Genomic DNA, 16,500 nt, shown 5'->3' with positions numbered 1-16,500 from the left:
TTCTTTATGCTGCCTTGAATAATTTTATTGTGTAAGGTTAAAGAGCAGAAATGATGAGGCAATTCTAAGAAGTAAGTCCCTTGCAGGAACTCCATAGTTTTGCACCAGTTTTAAATCAGCAGATTTTAAAATTATATTCAGAAAAGTGTGAAGCACACCAATAGTGATGTTTCCCAGTGACTTGAATAGAAGGAGAGGAGACCCTGAACTGTAACAGTGCACTCATGGAAATCAGCAATTCTAGACTAATACCTTGAAAATAAAAATGAGATACACAAGGTTTGTCTAGAATATATACTTTATTATTTGCAGTCTGTGTAAATTTTAGTATGTGACTGAATTTTCTACACCATTTTCTCTGGTTAAGCACATCCTGGTCTTTTCCAACCACCCAGTCAATTGCACCTTTAATATGTACAGTCAGTATTTATGAATATTGCATATGCATCTATGAACTTAGAAAAATAACATGCAAGGAAAATTGTTACCATGAAACTGATAAAAAATAAAGATAGGTAAAACAGTCAATCCCCTTTTTAGTGTGTTATGGCTTTGCACCAAGTATCAGATGTCAAAACAAACAGCTTCAGATGTTCTTGTTAAAGGCACTTACTGTTCTTCAAATACACTTTCACATTTAGTTCTATTGCGTTAGAAGTGTATCTCTGGGATCATACTTTTATAACACAGCAGAACAGTCCAAAAAGGCAGCATTAATAAAAAGGAAAGAGGGGGGCTTATATTGAAATATGAAAATGTCAAGAATTAACACAAACTTTAAGGATTTGGTCCTTATAAAACAGGCAACAGCATTCAGGCAATAGTGATTTCTTTTCATAGACACTGACAAAATAATATCCCCAAAAAATGAACTCTTCCAGTTCCAGTGTATAGATATGTCTGAGTTGAGTAGCGTACCCTCTAACACCACCCCCCAGTAAAAACACAGCTTTTCAAGACTAATTACTGTTCCACTTTGGCTGCGAAGGAAGAAACCTCAGAAGAGTGTTAGACATGGACATGCTAGCAAGCCTACAACTCTGTGTCTCTGTATCTGGATGGCTGTCTGTAATAGCCCTTCTTAGAGTGGTCTGCCAGCTGCCGGCGGTATTCCTCCTCCTCCTCCTCCTCGGCATCGCTGCCGTAACCCACGCGGTTCTCCAGGTAAGGTCTCACAGGAGCCTTCTGGGGTTCCGGAGGCCTGGAGCTAACACAGCAGAACATGCAAAGAGAAGGAGATCATGTCTACTCCCATTATGAAAAACCAAAAAATACCATCTGCTTGATGGCCACGTCCAGCTTAGAAAGGCAGATAGAGCAAATGAAAAACTGCATGACTATGGTAAACCTATCTGGAGAAGAATTTTATTTCTATCAAGCTAGAGGATGACGCTCAGATTTGATATATTCAACCTACCTGGAAAAATGCCAAATTTCAAGTTTTAAACTGCACACACAGAGATATCAATAGCCTCACAGTGCTCTATTCCTGAGCAGAGAGGATTCCAGCCTTGCTACAACCCCAACTGACAGCTCCCTTAATTAGTTTTGCATAGAATTTTTTCTACACCTCCTTCTTCTTTTGCATCCTCAGTCTTCTGTCTCAAAGTCCAGAGACTTATGTGACATTTCTTAAATTGGTAGCCTTTTCACTCAAATTGGTAGCCTTTTCAATCACAGCTCTCACTAAGGCACTTAGCCTTAAAAGTGGGCAGAAATAAACCACACATTTGCTTTTTATACACTATGGTGCTACACATTTGGCATGACATTAAGCAGACATAGAAAAACAGAATCTGTCAAGGCAGGTATTTCCTCAGTTTCAAACCCATGATTTTTGCAAGCCCTACTCTGGAAAAAAAAGATGGTATTGTCCTTACATCTTTCTCCCAGGGATTAAATACTCCCTGCTAGGCCAATCATTAACACTTCTGTAAAAAGCCAACAACACTGATTTCTCCATGTAAGCAAACACTCTGCAAATGTGGTGAAAGATTAATTTTCATTATTTTTATAAAGCTTCCAATGCTTTATAAATGCTTTTCTGAACCTGCCAAGAAATCCAGGAAATCTCAGTTTTCCATCTTTGCATTTTAGATCATTTCCTGTGACATCAAAGCATTTGACTCACTAGAAAAAAAATGTTCCATTTCTATTGGCTATTGCTAAGATGCAAGAAAATATTGAGTCCTGAAGAGCAGAAGACAAAATCCATCATGCAGTGTTTTAGCTCTTGCATAGGTGTCAAGTCCTAGAAATGTGCAGTGTGTAGGGTAACATAGTGCAGTGGTCGACCCATCCAGAACTTACTGAATTTTAAAGGACTACTACTTTCATCAGATTTCATGGGTCACCTGCATCAACTTTCATCCTTAGCTTACCTAGCCACATTACATATCTGTAAAGAAGAAGCATGCAACTTATTAAGTGTTATTAGAACAGCAAATATTTGTTAGGACAGACTAACAGTCACCAAGTAGCTAGCACAGGTAGAAGGGACATCAGAGGACATGAATGCAGGCCAGCTTCTGTAACACTGATTGGGGCACAAAACTGTCTCTGCAAATATTTCAGTGAAACAATGTAGTATTTCTTCCCAGATGACTCAAACAACTATAAATTAACTTGCTATAAATGAACTAAAAGGAAAAAAAAATCCTGAAATGAGTTCACTGAAGAGTTTGCTAAAATTCTGCCCCACCTTTACAACAATCTTTGAGGCATCACAACAAAACAATATAGCAAGGCAGGATGACTTGTATGAACAAAAACTGGCAAGATCAATTTTCCTCCTGCCAGCAAAGTCCGGAATTGAGACAGAATGTTTGGAACTGGATACACCTTACCTCATCGGCTGCAGCCAGCTCTGTTCTGACTTCTGTGTTTTGACAGGGACGGCATAAATATCCGGATGCTTCTGGGCTATTTCAATCTTTAAAAGAAAGTAGAAGAAAATAACTGTTCTTTTTTGATCCTATATTTGCATCTAGGATCTAGCAGGACACTGCTACATCTGAAATAATTAAAGCACAAATTGGTAATATCCTATTGATATTCCTACAATCATATAATCTTTTGCTAGGGTACTAATTCAAAGCACTCTTGAGAACAATGGATTGCCGAAAGCAACAGGATTATTGGAAGTCAGGTTTTTATAGTTACAACAGGAAACCTTAAAACACGACCTCTTTTTATACATAAATACACACAATGAGTGAGAGCATGTCTCTGAGTGTGGTTCCCCAAACTTCTCCCTCCATAAGCAACACAATGCAAAGGTCATTTTAGTTTCCAGGACTCTGGCTGTTCTATAGGTTGCAAAGCACAGGAGGGGGAAAGGCATCTCTTCATACCCTGGCATTCTGGGCCTCTTGTAGCTCTTGCATTCTTTGCATCCTTGCCTTGTGATCCATCTCCTCAAATATTTTTACTTTCCTCAGTACTGATTTTGGAGTATTTTCTTGTTCGCTTCCTTCCTCTTCCAACTTTGCCTCCTCCTCCTCCTCCTCTGCAGGCAGGACTGCTGGCTGAGAGTTTCTCAGAATGGGACGCCCAAAGGCAGGTTTCATAGAAACAGGTGGTGGCGGTGGTTTAGCTGATACAGTTGAAGTCTCACTGCTGACAGCAACATTACTCAACTTGGAGTCATAGCTCTTGGGGAAGTCATATGGATCCTCTCTGTTTTGTAACTTCCCCTGCAAGTATAAAACCCACAAAGTTTACATCAGCAACTGTATATTTTAGTTTCAAAAGAAGCCATTAACCTGAAAGTACTCACTTTGCCCTATGCATTTACCTGTTCAATTTACATATGATGTAATACTTCAAGGATGTTTGAACTGCTGCAACATTTTGGGCATATGCTCATAGACTACACATCAGGCCATAGAAGACCAGGACATTTAGACTTTTTAGACATTTGTTTGTCCTATTTGTTAAGGATTACCAGAACTACATGTGTTAGAGTACAGCACAGAGAAAACTGATGCCCCAAATAATTTTTTACTATTGCTTAATGTGAGGTATCATGACCTAAAATTTAGAAGTGCACAGAACCCAATGTTTTATATTCAGCTTTTGTTTTCACTGTGCATGTCCTCCTCCGCCCTATTTTCATTGTCAAGGCACACTTGGGCTGTATTTTGAATATGTAGAGTATATGACCTATTTTTTCCCCTCTCCCATCATTCCTGAGCAAACAGTGGACAGAAAGTTCTAATGATGGTCAGGTGGTAGATTCTGATTTTGTGCTTCACAGTAATAGCCATGAGATATGTTTTTCCTGGTGATTAGTCTACTTTTAATCTTGCTGAGCTAAAAAAGTGCCTTCAGTTTGCTAGTAGATACAAAAAGAGGAGTTTACTTTCTTATTCCATATTAGAGATCACATGTATTTGAGAAGAGCTGTTATCCAATAAGTCTTCTTTCTGCTTGATCCTGCAACACTTTCAGTCATTTCTTCTGTCCACACTTTAAGTGTTTTCTAGTCTCTGACCATTTCTATTGCTTTTTCCAATCTGTCACCCTGGAGAGTTCTCCAGAAAGAGGATGTTAGTATTCAGATTTGTTTCTACAAATTTACCTTAGGTGGTTCAGGCTTGAATGCTGGAGGTGGACTTGGTTCTCTAAGGATCTCCCTGCTACCAGCTTTTCTCAACTGACCCCTTGGTTCTGGAGTAAACTTTTTTAAACTCTGTGAAAGAGAGAGATAAAATCACTGCAGAAGCCAGTAATTCAATCATTTTTTCTCTCTCTCAAGTTTACAATTTTGGGAGCATTAACCTGGAGTCAAAAGATTGCCAGCAACCTGACTACAATCACCGCAAATGTAATTGAAAAGTTCAAGGCCATGAGACATCATCAAGACATATATAAATTTAGGAAGAAAAGCAGAGATTTTCTTTTATTTTCCTCTTCATAGTGTAGATCTAAAACACTATCAGAAGCAAGGTAAAGCTGCTGTTTAAAAAAATCCTCTGAATTTTAAACCATCCATAAAGGGTTTCCAAAAAGCCCAAAGTTCAGTCTTACTGAAAAATCCAATCATCTCACCTCCTCGTGATGCACAGGTTCAGAGGATCGGCTAACAGATGAAATCCTCGGCTCCTCCAAAGGCTCATCAAGTTCATTGTCAGTATATGCACCACCTTCTCCATCCGTATCCTCCAGGTCACTGATCAGGCGGCTGTCACAGCTCAAATAATCAGCACCCATGGCAGTAAGGTAGGACATACGATCATCTGCGTCATCTTCCATGCCATCCATCTACGGGAAAGTCAGTAAGAAGTAAGGAACAAAGATTAAATAAAAGTCCAGTTAAGACTCAACATTAGGCCAAACAGCTCAGGCTCAACATCAGTCAGCTCTTAAAGATGACTTCATGGAACTGAAAGAAACTAATGCAGAATCACAACGAAAAGTCCTCTTCAAGTTCATCCCTCATCATCATTCTCCCCTAGCCCAGCATTAGCGATGAAACCTCCAAAGTGTTACAGAAAGAATAATATTTTTTTTTGTTAAAGACATACATCAACTGACTATTTGTCTAGCCTACTGACCACTGGCAAATGAATTTCTGAACAATTTTTACTGGCAAGAGATACTTTGAAACATGTATATAGCTTCAGAGAGTATGGACTGACTGCTTACCTTTCCTTCTGATACCCATACTGCTTCTCCTTGCTGTTGCTGAATTGTATCCTTCAGGCTACCATACCAGCTATCATTGGCTGAATTCAAATTAATGGTTGCTGTAAAAATTGAAGGAAAAGGTGTATATAACATGGTAAATGCAATCCCTTATCCATTCTTGGCTGTTTAACACTTTTTGCTTTAGGTAATTTGTGAGAATGTTAAGCAGCCACTTCATTTAGATCATTGAGAAAAGCGTGGTATTCTTGCTTTATTGTTGGACCATTCCTAAGCTTATTAAATCACTTGTCTTTTAATGGCAATAAACCAGCACAATTCTTTTTCTATTAGAATTTGGCAGAACAAGGAACTTTGAAAGAAATCAAAGAAGGCATTAGTCATGACCACACCTTCACACTCTTTTAGTTCCAGCCTGCATGAGCTAATATGCGGAGTAATAAGTATTTGTCTCAGGATTTACGTAGTCCCATACACTACTCTCTTAGTCAGCAGGTTAAACAAACATTCTTCCTTACCTGTAAAGAGGTGGGGGCAAGTTTTCTTCAGTTTGTTTGCTTGCTCATAAAGTTTTCTTGAGCTCTTATTTGATGTAGGACATAGCCTTTGTCTCATGGTCTTCACACCCTGCTTACTGTCTGGGTTAAAGAAGACCACAATTGGAAACCACTGGGTGTAATTTAGCAGATCCACTGCTTTAGGAGTGACATCCAACAGAGCATGTTTATCCTGTTAACAAGAAAGGCCAGTCAATGTGGTGCATGTGGGAACAAGTGGAGGTGACTGAACATGGGATGCTAAGAACACCAGGATATTTGAATCCAAACAAGAGCACAGCTTGTGGAATGTTTTCCCACAGTTATACTATATTTAGAATGTTAAGAGCAAGAACAGCACTGCATGACCGTAAAGCCTCTGGCAAATTCAGAAAGCATACAGTAAAACAGATTCTCCTCTGTAGAAATTTAGAATGGACTTGAGAAGGAAAATTTAATTTCTAGTATCAGGTTCAAAGCTATAAAAATTACTAAAATTGCCATTGAACAACTTCAAAGCAGCTTTATCATTAAGCTTATTACAGAAACAGATGCAGTGAAAATTTGAGTACTCTGAAAGTTACAGGAACAAACAAATCAAACACCATGCCTTTAAGCATAAGCAATTTTCAGAGGAATGCCCTACCTGCTCAATGATTTGCCTCACAGTGTTCAAGCGCACTACTCCAGTTGACTTCTCTGAACCTGCATCTCTGGGTTCTGTCTCTGCAAAGACAAGATCTTAGCTCATCTAGAGTCACCAGGCAGCTGTGATTATTAAGTTATCCATGCTCTCAGTTAAGGATGAAAAAGACACTAAGAGGACAACTTACTTGCTGTCTGGTACAGGTGAGGCAAGTCGTTTGACAACTTCTCCATAGCGACATCTGCAATAGGGCCAAATATCACCACGGGTCTCTTAAAACCAGCTGAAAGAAAAATATTTGGAGAAAAGAAAAATCTGGTAAGACTGGGTTTATATATAAAAGACAAGACCTTCGGTTACTATGCAAAGTTGAAGTTATTAAAAATATATTTTAAAAAAACTATTTCCCACAGGTTTGTGCAACAGCATAATAGAGAAAACTACTTTTACCAGCTGAGAAAGAGACTGTTTTCATTAACAGCTTTCTTATTCCTTCTAGAGGGATCATATTTAGAATATTTTACATCTGAAAATGTACAGATCTTCATTTATATTTCCATCCATCAAAACTCCATGAACCTTGACCCAGTGGGCTTTGTGTGAATAAAGACACAAATTATAAACTACTGCAATGCAGCTTGAAGAAGCAAAGAAATGTAAAACTATGTTACTGCTCATGTTGAAGCAAGTGAAAACACAGTCCTCAGAGTTAATGGGGGGATGCCATTACCCCAAGTCTTCATCCTGGTATCTGGGATCTCCTTTAAAATACTCTTTACTAGTTTGTTTTGCTCCAGAATACTGTCATGTGCTACTACCCAGAAAATCAGCTTCATCTGCTCACCACTAGTAATACAGCTAGTTAACAGTCGTGGAGATAGACCACACGAGCCATGACTATATTTGGACTGTTGAAAATCCTTGGGTTCTCTTTGCTCTGAACCTACTGTTGAAGTGCTGTTTATCAAGATTAGGTTGGTCTCAGGTGTATGGATTGTACTTTCAGAACTAGCCAAGAAGAATCCGAAGAAACAAGGAAAGACCTTCTGTTTCATCCCTTTTTCATTTTAAACCTTCAAACTGGCAGGTATATTATGGAGGCAAGAGAACCACAGCCATTTAAAAGGATAAAAAAGCTTTCTCATAGAATAATTAGTAGCATCCAGCAGTCTCCTTTCTGAGAAAAATATCATCCCTTCCCGTTGTTCTAATTCCACATAGTTACAAGTTGTTAGAAATCACTTTCTCAGCTGACCAAACATTTGGATGCTAAAGCAGCCAACAATAAATGGGCAGCCAGCTGAAAGCAGTCTCACCTACCTTCACGCAACTGAACGCGCTCGTAAGCTGGGAACTTTGTGCTCACAGATACAATAGCTGTCAGATCTTCACGACTCTTCCTCAGATTCTTCTTTGCTCCAGATCGCTGGCCACGTGTTCTCCAGAAATCTGCCCTATCACTTGAGCCATCTTTTTGGGCATTTTGAACACTGGCCATCTGTTCAGCTCTGACAGAGAAAGCAGGGAGTTCAGAACTAGTCAAGGGGGGCAAGGGTGCTTTCACTGATGAACAATGGATTTTGAATTTGCAACAGATAATTTGCCAGACAGATAGAAAGGAGTGGAGATAAAAGCACACCAGTTCAGGTGCCTTTGCCTGGGAGCAAAGACATTGTCAGAACAACGCTCTGATCTGCCACAGCTACAAGTTGCTGCACAGGAATGAGTCCTGAGGTATTAAACTGATCCCTTACATGACTGTAAATAAAAGAATGCAAATGCAAAGAAATGGTGAGAGAGGGCAACTTAGAACTGAAGGCCTAAGAAATTACTGTCATTATTCTCTTCTCCATTAGGCCTCAAAAGTTATGTCACTAGAGCACAGAAACAAAGGCTGGTTTGGTCAGACCAATTAACAGAGAGGAGAAAAAGTGCTTACCAGGAGACAGACAAGGGAGTCACACAAGAAGCGTATTTTGCAACTTGTGTGCATCACGTAATTATGAGCTTTTTCTTCTGTCATAAAATTACAACCACACTCAAAACTTAAAAGCTACAGTCTAAAAATTCAGCTACAGTCTGGTTGTGGTTTTAAGGTTTTTTTTGTCTGATTAATTTTAATAGTTTTATGCACTGTATACATTTGAACAGGTATTATTACCTCCCATGAATTTTGATTAGGAAAGCATATTTAAGCAAAAATATTGCTGTGCTTCATTCAATATTTTACACAAAAATACAGACTACAGCTACAAAAAACCCCCACAAAACCATAACCAAGCAAAACAAAACAAAAAAAATCCCCTAAAAAAAACTACCCTCCAAAAAAACTGTGCCTCAGAATAAATACTTAAAACACTCTCCAAAATTGTATACATAAGAAATTCAAGCACTGAATTCTTCTAAAGATTAATCATCAGAGTATTCTTGCACAAAAAGTCACAAGCTTCCTCAGGTGAAGGGTTTTTGTTTGTTTAGTTTTTTTGTTTCATTGGGGTCTTTTGTTTGTTTTGATTTGGTGAGGGTAAACATACAAAGAAGAAGCTGGGGGGAAAAAAGCAAAAGCCTAACAAAAATAGGACCCACCACCCATTTTCTGGAAGAGGAACTGAAGCAGCTACTGCTCAAAGCTTGGTTGATTGCTGATACAGAAGCTCTAGGTCTGTGCTCTAAACAATGACCTGGTATGTAGGTAACACCGCCCTCTCTCACTGTCTCCTCCTTTAGAACTGCACAGCTCTAAAATATGCAGTTTTTATAGGCACAATTCTTGTAAAAATGAAGACAAAACTATTCTTTCATTCTTGTAGAAGGGAATAGAAAGAAAGAAAGGTATGACATTGTTAGCAAAAATCACTTGGTGAAGGGAAAAAATCTTACTTCTAACAATGGGTAGGAACATGTGGTGCCACCTTACCTGCTCTTATTTGGAATGAGGCCCTTTTCCAGTTCATTTCCAATTCTCACAGCCAGCCAGTTCCCCAGTTTGCCATCATACAGTGTATCAACTACTCTAAAGATCTCGCCCCTGGTGAATGCTAAGCTCTGTGGTGACTCTTTGTCACACTCAAAGTGACTCCTGATGAAGAATGAATCTCCTCTGCCACAGGCCATGATGTCTCTGTAGACTAAAACAAGACCTCCATTTTAGCTTCTATTTTTTTACACTTGCAAGAAAGACAAAGCTGTGATTCTAATGCATACAGCTTTGAAATTCTAAGGATCTGCTCAGAAAGATGAAAAAACTCAGATCTACATTCCTCTACAAACTCTTAGGAGTGTTGCATCCTTGTATGTGCACAGCCCTTACAGCTCCAGGGCAAAAGGCAGCTATGGTACTACAGTCTTGCAGCAGGCTGTGTTTCCCAAAAGGAAAGCAAGAAGCTTTTCTTGCTCCTTAACTGCTCATGAATAAAATTGTCCATTTTCTGCTGATCAAATCCCTTCTGACTGCCAAAGCACAGCAGATCTTCTCCAGCTGCTACAGACAGAAAAACAGAGGAAAAAGCAGTACCTTACCACTTCATAGGACTAAGAGTTGCTATTTGCTAATAATAAAAGACATGGAAAAGTACTCTGAAAAAGACATCACACATGCAGCATTGCATGTATGGAATGCAGCTATCTTCTCAACCAGTGAAAAAGGAGATAAACTAAAGTGCTATCAAAAATAAGCACAAGAGAGATTATTTGTGGTTTCACTGACAAAGCACAGCTTAAAATATTCATAGATATAGACACATTTTTTTTCAAAGCACCTACCTTCATATTTGCTTTGAGCCAAAATTGTCACAGTTTCACCTTTGGGAATTTCTAAGAGATACAAAACAGCTTCTTCCCGAACCATGCCTCTGAAGTCTTGAGTGTTTACCTACATAACAAAAAAACCCACAACAACTGATAAATCAACAATAAAAGGAATAACCACAGATTTTTCTTTCATCTGAAAAATCTTAATATTCTCTTCCCTTATTATTTTCACATGTAGCTATATATCTATATCAATCTATCTATATATATAAAAGTAAATTATTGTCTCTTGTTAATATTTAATTCCAGCTATTAACAGTAATCTTCCTGAAATAAAATGTTCTGGTTGTACATTGCTAGATTGTTTCTTTAACTTTAACAGCCTCTAGAAGGGGCAAGAGAAAAGAGATAGAGGGAAAATTACATAAACCTTCCACGTGAATTTTCAGAAAAAAAAGCAGAATTATTAAGGGGCACAGATGAGATAAATAAGAAACCTGAAAAATAAATCACCATAACCCAAATAAACTGGAGAAAGATGAAAGAATTTTTGGCCCCAATTTTTCCCCTCCAAGTCTAGGAAGAAACACTGTACAAAAAATTTATTGTGCCATCTTGCAGCATTTTTCTTGATTAATATTTAACTACTCTTTCCATAAAATTATAAACAAACTAAAGCTTGGTATACACTGCTCCTTCAAGAACTCATACCACATATACGCCCTTGCAAAGCAATAACTTGATTCCTAAGGTCATAATTTATTCCATATTTCCAGTAAGAAGAGCAAATGAGAATATACAGAAGTTATTTGCATTTCAGGGACACATACTCATACCTTAAGAATCTGATCTCCTTCCTGCAGTCCCTCCTCATCAGCTGAGGTACCTTCTTGAATTCCAGCAATAAATATCCCTACATCATTTCCACCAGCCAGTCGTAGACCCACGCTGTCTCCCTTCTTGAATCTCACCATTTTTGTATTAGGACTACAGGATTTACAAACAGAAAATGAAAGTAAGGTAAGATATTAAAGCAAATAACAATTTTAGGATGCCAAAAGAAAAAAAAATTACAACTCCTCAACTATATAATATTAATAATATTCTTATATCCTTTCTTTCTTTATATAGGCTATATTTATTGAGGTAACCCTTCAGTGAAGGCAGGAAGCAGAGAATTTGCATTTTTCAGAGTGGAAAAATAATTAGGAATAGTGACTAAGTGGCATACACAGACCTACTGAGCAGGGAAATAGGTCCCTGTTTCTGAGACCCCAAACTAGCTCCCCATCTACTGTATCCTCTGTCATATGAACATCTGCAGTTTTTGTGAAAACAGACTGAGTTATGAGTAATCATATTCATTGTTTTTTCTTCTATAATCTAAAGAACTGTCATATGAATTAAACTTATACCTATTTTCTTTACTGTGTAATATGTTTGTTGGAAGTCTTCAATTTTCTTGTAATGAGAAATATTTTCAAGTATAATCTACTGATATGTTAATGATCAGTCCCTTCACATTGCAGTGGGAGAGACTACTGGAGTAGGCTCAGATTTTTTGCTGTCAGAAAAGCTGCATGACTGAGTGACCTTCCAACTCAGAGGACACTACTTATCTGCCAGCCATTCTCAGTAATACCCTAAGCCTGTATTACAAATTCCCCTTCACCAAAATAATCACTTGATTAATTTGCACATCAATGACAACATATGCAGGGTCCAACCCAGAAAGGGTTTTATTTAAAACAATACACCAAGCTACAGAACATTTTCAAAACTTAAGGCTTCTCCTTGTAATTCCAACACTCCGATTCCTTCAATTTCTCTATTTGTAAACTCTCAAAAGAAAACATGTAAGCTGATTTCCTATTAATAAAAAATAAAATAAAACAAAACTCTTGCATATATTTCCATGCAAGCCCAGAAATACAGGGTGTTCAATATCTTCCAGGTAGGTTCCAGGCAGATATTTCTAAAACTAAGTTGATCTCAAATATCATCAGTTAGAAGCCATGTCACCTCTTCTTGGCATTAAGCTATAAAGGGAGTATCACTCCAAATGGGAGAAAGAACACAAACCCATGCAGCCACGAATCATGCACTGGTCACTGGAGAATACAGAATGCAAAAGAACTCAGCAAGTACTACCTTACCCATATATTGCTTCATCTTCTGGGCTGGGTTTGAGAATTGTTCGTGTAACTGCTTTTGGCTGAGGCACTAAGTGTAAAAAGAAAAATATAATAAAAGTTACTGAGATATTGAAAAGCTTATAAATGGCAGGAATTTTTAGATATCAGATAGCAATCAAACCTTCCATGCCAAAGATTAATACAGGTTCAAAAATCAAACATGTCTGACTAAAATTAATTTATTTATCTTTTTTTAAATTCTTGAAAAAGAAAAAAAGTTCAAGGAAGGGATACACAACTCTTTAAAGCAAGCTAGATCAGACTTCATTTGTCTACTTAGGGTAACAGTCTAACAGCAGATGTTTTAAGAGAGTATTTGCTTTTTTCAGGTGGTAGGTCTAATAAACAACTACGGTCAAAAAACTATCAGGTGTTTCTTCCCTGCACCACAAAGCAAAGTGGTGCAGGAAAGAAACAACTTCTTCTGTGTGTAAGGGTGGGGCTGACATGAAGAGCATAACAGTTTTATCAACATGGTTGAGGGAATGGACATTCTGTGGCCAGGGGAAGAAAAAAACAACCAAAACCTTCAGGCTCTGACCTGCTGGGTCATCTTGGTACTTCGGTTCTTTGTTTGAGTCCACAGCTGTAAGAGCAGGAGCAGCAATGTCACCAGTTGATTTGAATGGAGTAGGCATTGCTCCCATTCTGGACATCCTACTGGAGGGATCCTCTTTTGCACTAAAAGGAAGAAATCAGAAATGAAATCAGGTAAGAATGCATATATTTGAATAACTTCTTTGATAAGCAAGAGGAAAATGAACTAGAGAACATTTCTTACTTTGGTTTCTCTTTCAGTTTTTCATTGGATGAATGTGAATCTAGATCAGAATGATGTGATCTGTCATCTTGAGGGGAGAATGATCTGTTTGACTCTATTTCAGAAATATCTGTAAAGATATGAAATGTAAATGAAGACATGAGGGATTTGTTTAAGTTATCTGTTCACCTGATCAGCCTATGTATTTACAAAGTTTTCAGATAGAGGATACACTGAACATTTCAGCCCACTCTCATCTCAAGTTGGATTTGACAAAGATTCAAAAAGTGCCTTTTAGTGCTTCTACCCCTCCACCCTCCCAAAATATTTCAAGAAAGTTTCACACAACTTTTAACAAACACACTCACATCAATAACTACTTTTAGCATACCACACATACCACATGCATTAGCTAGTGCTAGCAGGCTTTGATTTGAAATGTCATGGAGGTTTCCAAACCAACCTTCACATCAACAGGCATCACATCACTGCCCTTTAGCAGCAAAGGAAACAAGAGTGGCTCTTGGATTTGAAATGCACCTCAGACTTCACAGTTAAACCTACAGGAAGTTCCACCCCATATTCTGACACCAGAAAAGCAAGTATCATGTTCCACATCCCGCTCTCCCAAACATTCTGAGCTCTTCCCAAAGCAAGCTAAAGCTGAGAGATACAGCTCACACACTTAAATAGAACAGGTGCTGGGAACAGAAATCAGTCATCCAGGGTCACTTAATTTCCTCTTGTCCTGACATTTCTTCCCTCCATTTGAATGCTGCCATGAATGTTAATGTCTTCAGAAGGAGAGACCAGTCCAAAGCACTTGTTTTAAAAATTTTTATTAATGCACCTGATTTGCTTGCTCCAAGAATTTTGCCAGATTTTGCCAGACCAACATTGCTCCTTCTATGTCTGCCCCTTCCTAAAATATAACTATATGGTTACTATAAAATTATTTTCACCTAAAGGAAGGGTTGCTGAGTATTACTTAGGTTTGTTTGCTTTTCATTGTTTTTCTTGAAGAACCTAATACCACTCTACCACAGCAAAACGATATAAGCTCCTTTTTGTCCTTGCACAGAGTCCAGAAGTTTGGATCCACATTAAACCTCACCATCCATTTCTGAGTCACTGTCATTCAAGCAAGGAATGTTGAGCAGTGTCTGCTTTCGGTCCCTGAGAACAACCAGCTGGAGTTTCCCACGTGATTTCTCAATCAATTTCCGGGCATCAGCTAAAGACATGTTCTCTGTCACTGTACCATTGATCTGGACACAAAAAGACAACAATAACAAACAAGTCTGCATTGTGCTCAAGTTTAATAGTGAACTTGACTATAACATGACTTGGTTCAGAATTACCACTATAGCCAGTACCTGCCAAACTGCTAGCAGTAAAACCAGAACAGACCTTGAGAATGATATCTCCTTCATGAAGGTTGCCATCTTTGGTTGCTAGGCCAGTACGGGTCATTTCTTTTATGAAGATCTGACTTCCAAGACGGAGTCCATACTCTGGAACCAAGAAGATAATTCACTGTAGCTTAAAAGATGAGTAAGGATGCATTGTTTTAAAAACTACACAGTGTTTCATGCATCAAACACCATCATACCATGAGAGAAAAAAAAAAAAAAAACAAAAAAAACCCTAAAAAAAGTAGGCCTAGTAAATCCACTTCACCCTAAGCCGAGCCTCTGATACCTATGCTGCCATTACTATTGAACAAACATTATCCCAAATCCAATTACAGTTGGACTACTGGTCTGCACCTTCAACAGCAAAACAATGCCTTTGTTCTGGAGCTGCTTATTAATGTACTAGATTAGCTTCTCCGATTCGTATTTTGCATGGCATAGAGGGGGAAGAGGGTCTAAAAGCACTAACAGAAATATTTATTTTCATCAGTTGCTGCATGCTGACCCTGTCCTATCTGTACTCCAGGAAATGCTTTCATTGTTTCAAGCAAAGGAATTTTTTTTTATTCCCCTGCCCCCTTCTTTCCCTGTGATCTAAGTTACTTGGGTAATATATTAGCTACTTAAAAAGAAAGGCAACATCCCTAAAAAACACGCATCCTAGAACAACAGAATGTTGTCCTGCTTTAAAAGATCACCATATTTCAGCAAGTCTGTAAAGTATCCATATGAATGGCAGAGATTATTACGGTATAGCTAAACACAAAAGTTAACAAATGCAGCTTATATTTCTCCTTAATTGCATACATATCTGCATTATCTTTACAAGTGGAAACATTACATGCAGAGGAAGAAGAGGAAGGAGAAAAAAGGACTGCTGCTAGAGCCAATAAAAAAAAGAGATTAGCTCCTGCATACAAAATTTAATTAGCAAAAAATTATCAAAATTAGAACAGGGTGGATTCGGAAAAAACCCAACAACCACATCCAATCCCTCCAGAAATAAACTACCATTCCCTCCCCCAGAAAAAAACCCGAAGAGAAAATTATGTACAACATAATCTCATATATGCTTTCCAGCACAAGTCTTTATTTCACAGTGAAAAAAGGTCAGGCTTTTGGCTTTCATTTGCACACTTCAATACTCAGCAAAGAAAGGCTGAAATACTGCCATTTCAGTATTTCAGCTGCTGCTATTTCTGTATTCTTTAACTACCAGATGCAAACAAACTGTATTACTAAAGGCAGAGTCTACTCTTTACCCTTTCTAGCTAACCTTTTTGTAGATGTGCCAAATGTAATCTGAATCATGATCAGATCAATGTTTTCCCTCAGAACCAGGAGAAAAGGGCAGAGAAAATGGAAAACTATGGACACAATGGCTTGAAAAGACTGAAATTATGTGAGTGAACAAATCTTTGTTCAAAGGTGAAGTTCAAGGTTCTGCGCAAAAAGCATCCCAAATCAGCCAGAAGGAATGAAAGAACAACTTAAACCATCGGTTTAAAAAGTCAACACTTAACCTGCAAAAGTAGAAAGTAATTCAGTT

General features: G+C 38.1%; 1 protein-coding gene across 6 annotated transcripts in view; it reads right to left on the bottom strand.

Moving 5' to 3' along the window:
* Positions 1–280: 280 nt before the first annotated feature.
* Positions 281–16,500, bottom strand: part of TJP2 (tight junction protein 2) — a 62,846-nt gene continuing 46,626 nt past the window's right edge. For all 6 annotated transcript variants that reach the window (XM_059492175.1, XM_059492179.1, XM_059492177.1 and 3 more), the window contains 18 exons: positions 14,947–15,050; positions 14,651–14,804; positions 13,558–13,666; positions 13,318–13,457; positions 12,738–12,804; positions 11,418–11,568; positions 10,594–10,702; positions 9,749–9,959; positions 8,152–8,339; positions 7,019–7,114; positions 6,832–6,911; positions 6,168–6,378; positions 5,650–5,750; positions 5,053–5,265; positions 4,583–4,693; positions 3,354–3,695; positions 2,847–2,932; positions 281–1,207 (listed from right to left, as the gene is read on the bottom strand). In XM_059492175.1, coding sequence (XP_059348158.1) covers positions 1,033–1,207; positions 2,847–2,932; positions 3,354–3,695; positions 4,583–4,693; positions 5,053–5,265; positions 5,650–5,750; positions 6,168–6,378; positions 6,832–6,911; positions 7,019–7,114; positions 8,152–8,339; positions 9,749–9,959; positions 10,594–10,702; positions 11,418–11,568; positions 12,738–12,804; positions 13,318–13,457; positions 13,558–13,666; positions 14,651–14,804; positions 14,947–15,050 — 2,648 coding nt within the window. In that variant the 3' untranslated portion in view covers positions 281–1,032. The remainder of the gene's footprint in view (positions 1,208–2,846; positions 2,933–3,353; positions 3,696–4,582; positions 4,694–5,052; positions 5,266–5,649; positions 5,751–6,167; positions 6,379–6,831; positions 6,912–7,018; positions 7,115–8,151; positions 8,340–9,748; positions 9,960–10,593; positions 10,703–11,417; positions 11,569–12,737; positions 12,805–13,317; positions 13,458–13,557; positions 13,667–14,650; positions 14,805–14,946; positions 15,051–16,500) is intronic.

The sequence above is a fragment of the Ammospiza nelsoni genome, chromosome Z, assembly GCF_027579445.1.
Source record: "Ammospiza nelsoni isolate bAmmNel1 chromosome Z, bAmmNel1.pri, whole genome shotgun sequence".
Lineage (NCBI taxonomy): Eukaryota > Metazoa > Chordata > Aves > Passeriformes > Passerellidae > Ammospiza > Ammospiza nelsoni.
Note: the sequence above shows the minus strand (reverse complement) of the source record. Positions and strands in the feature narration are given on the sequence as shown.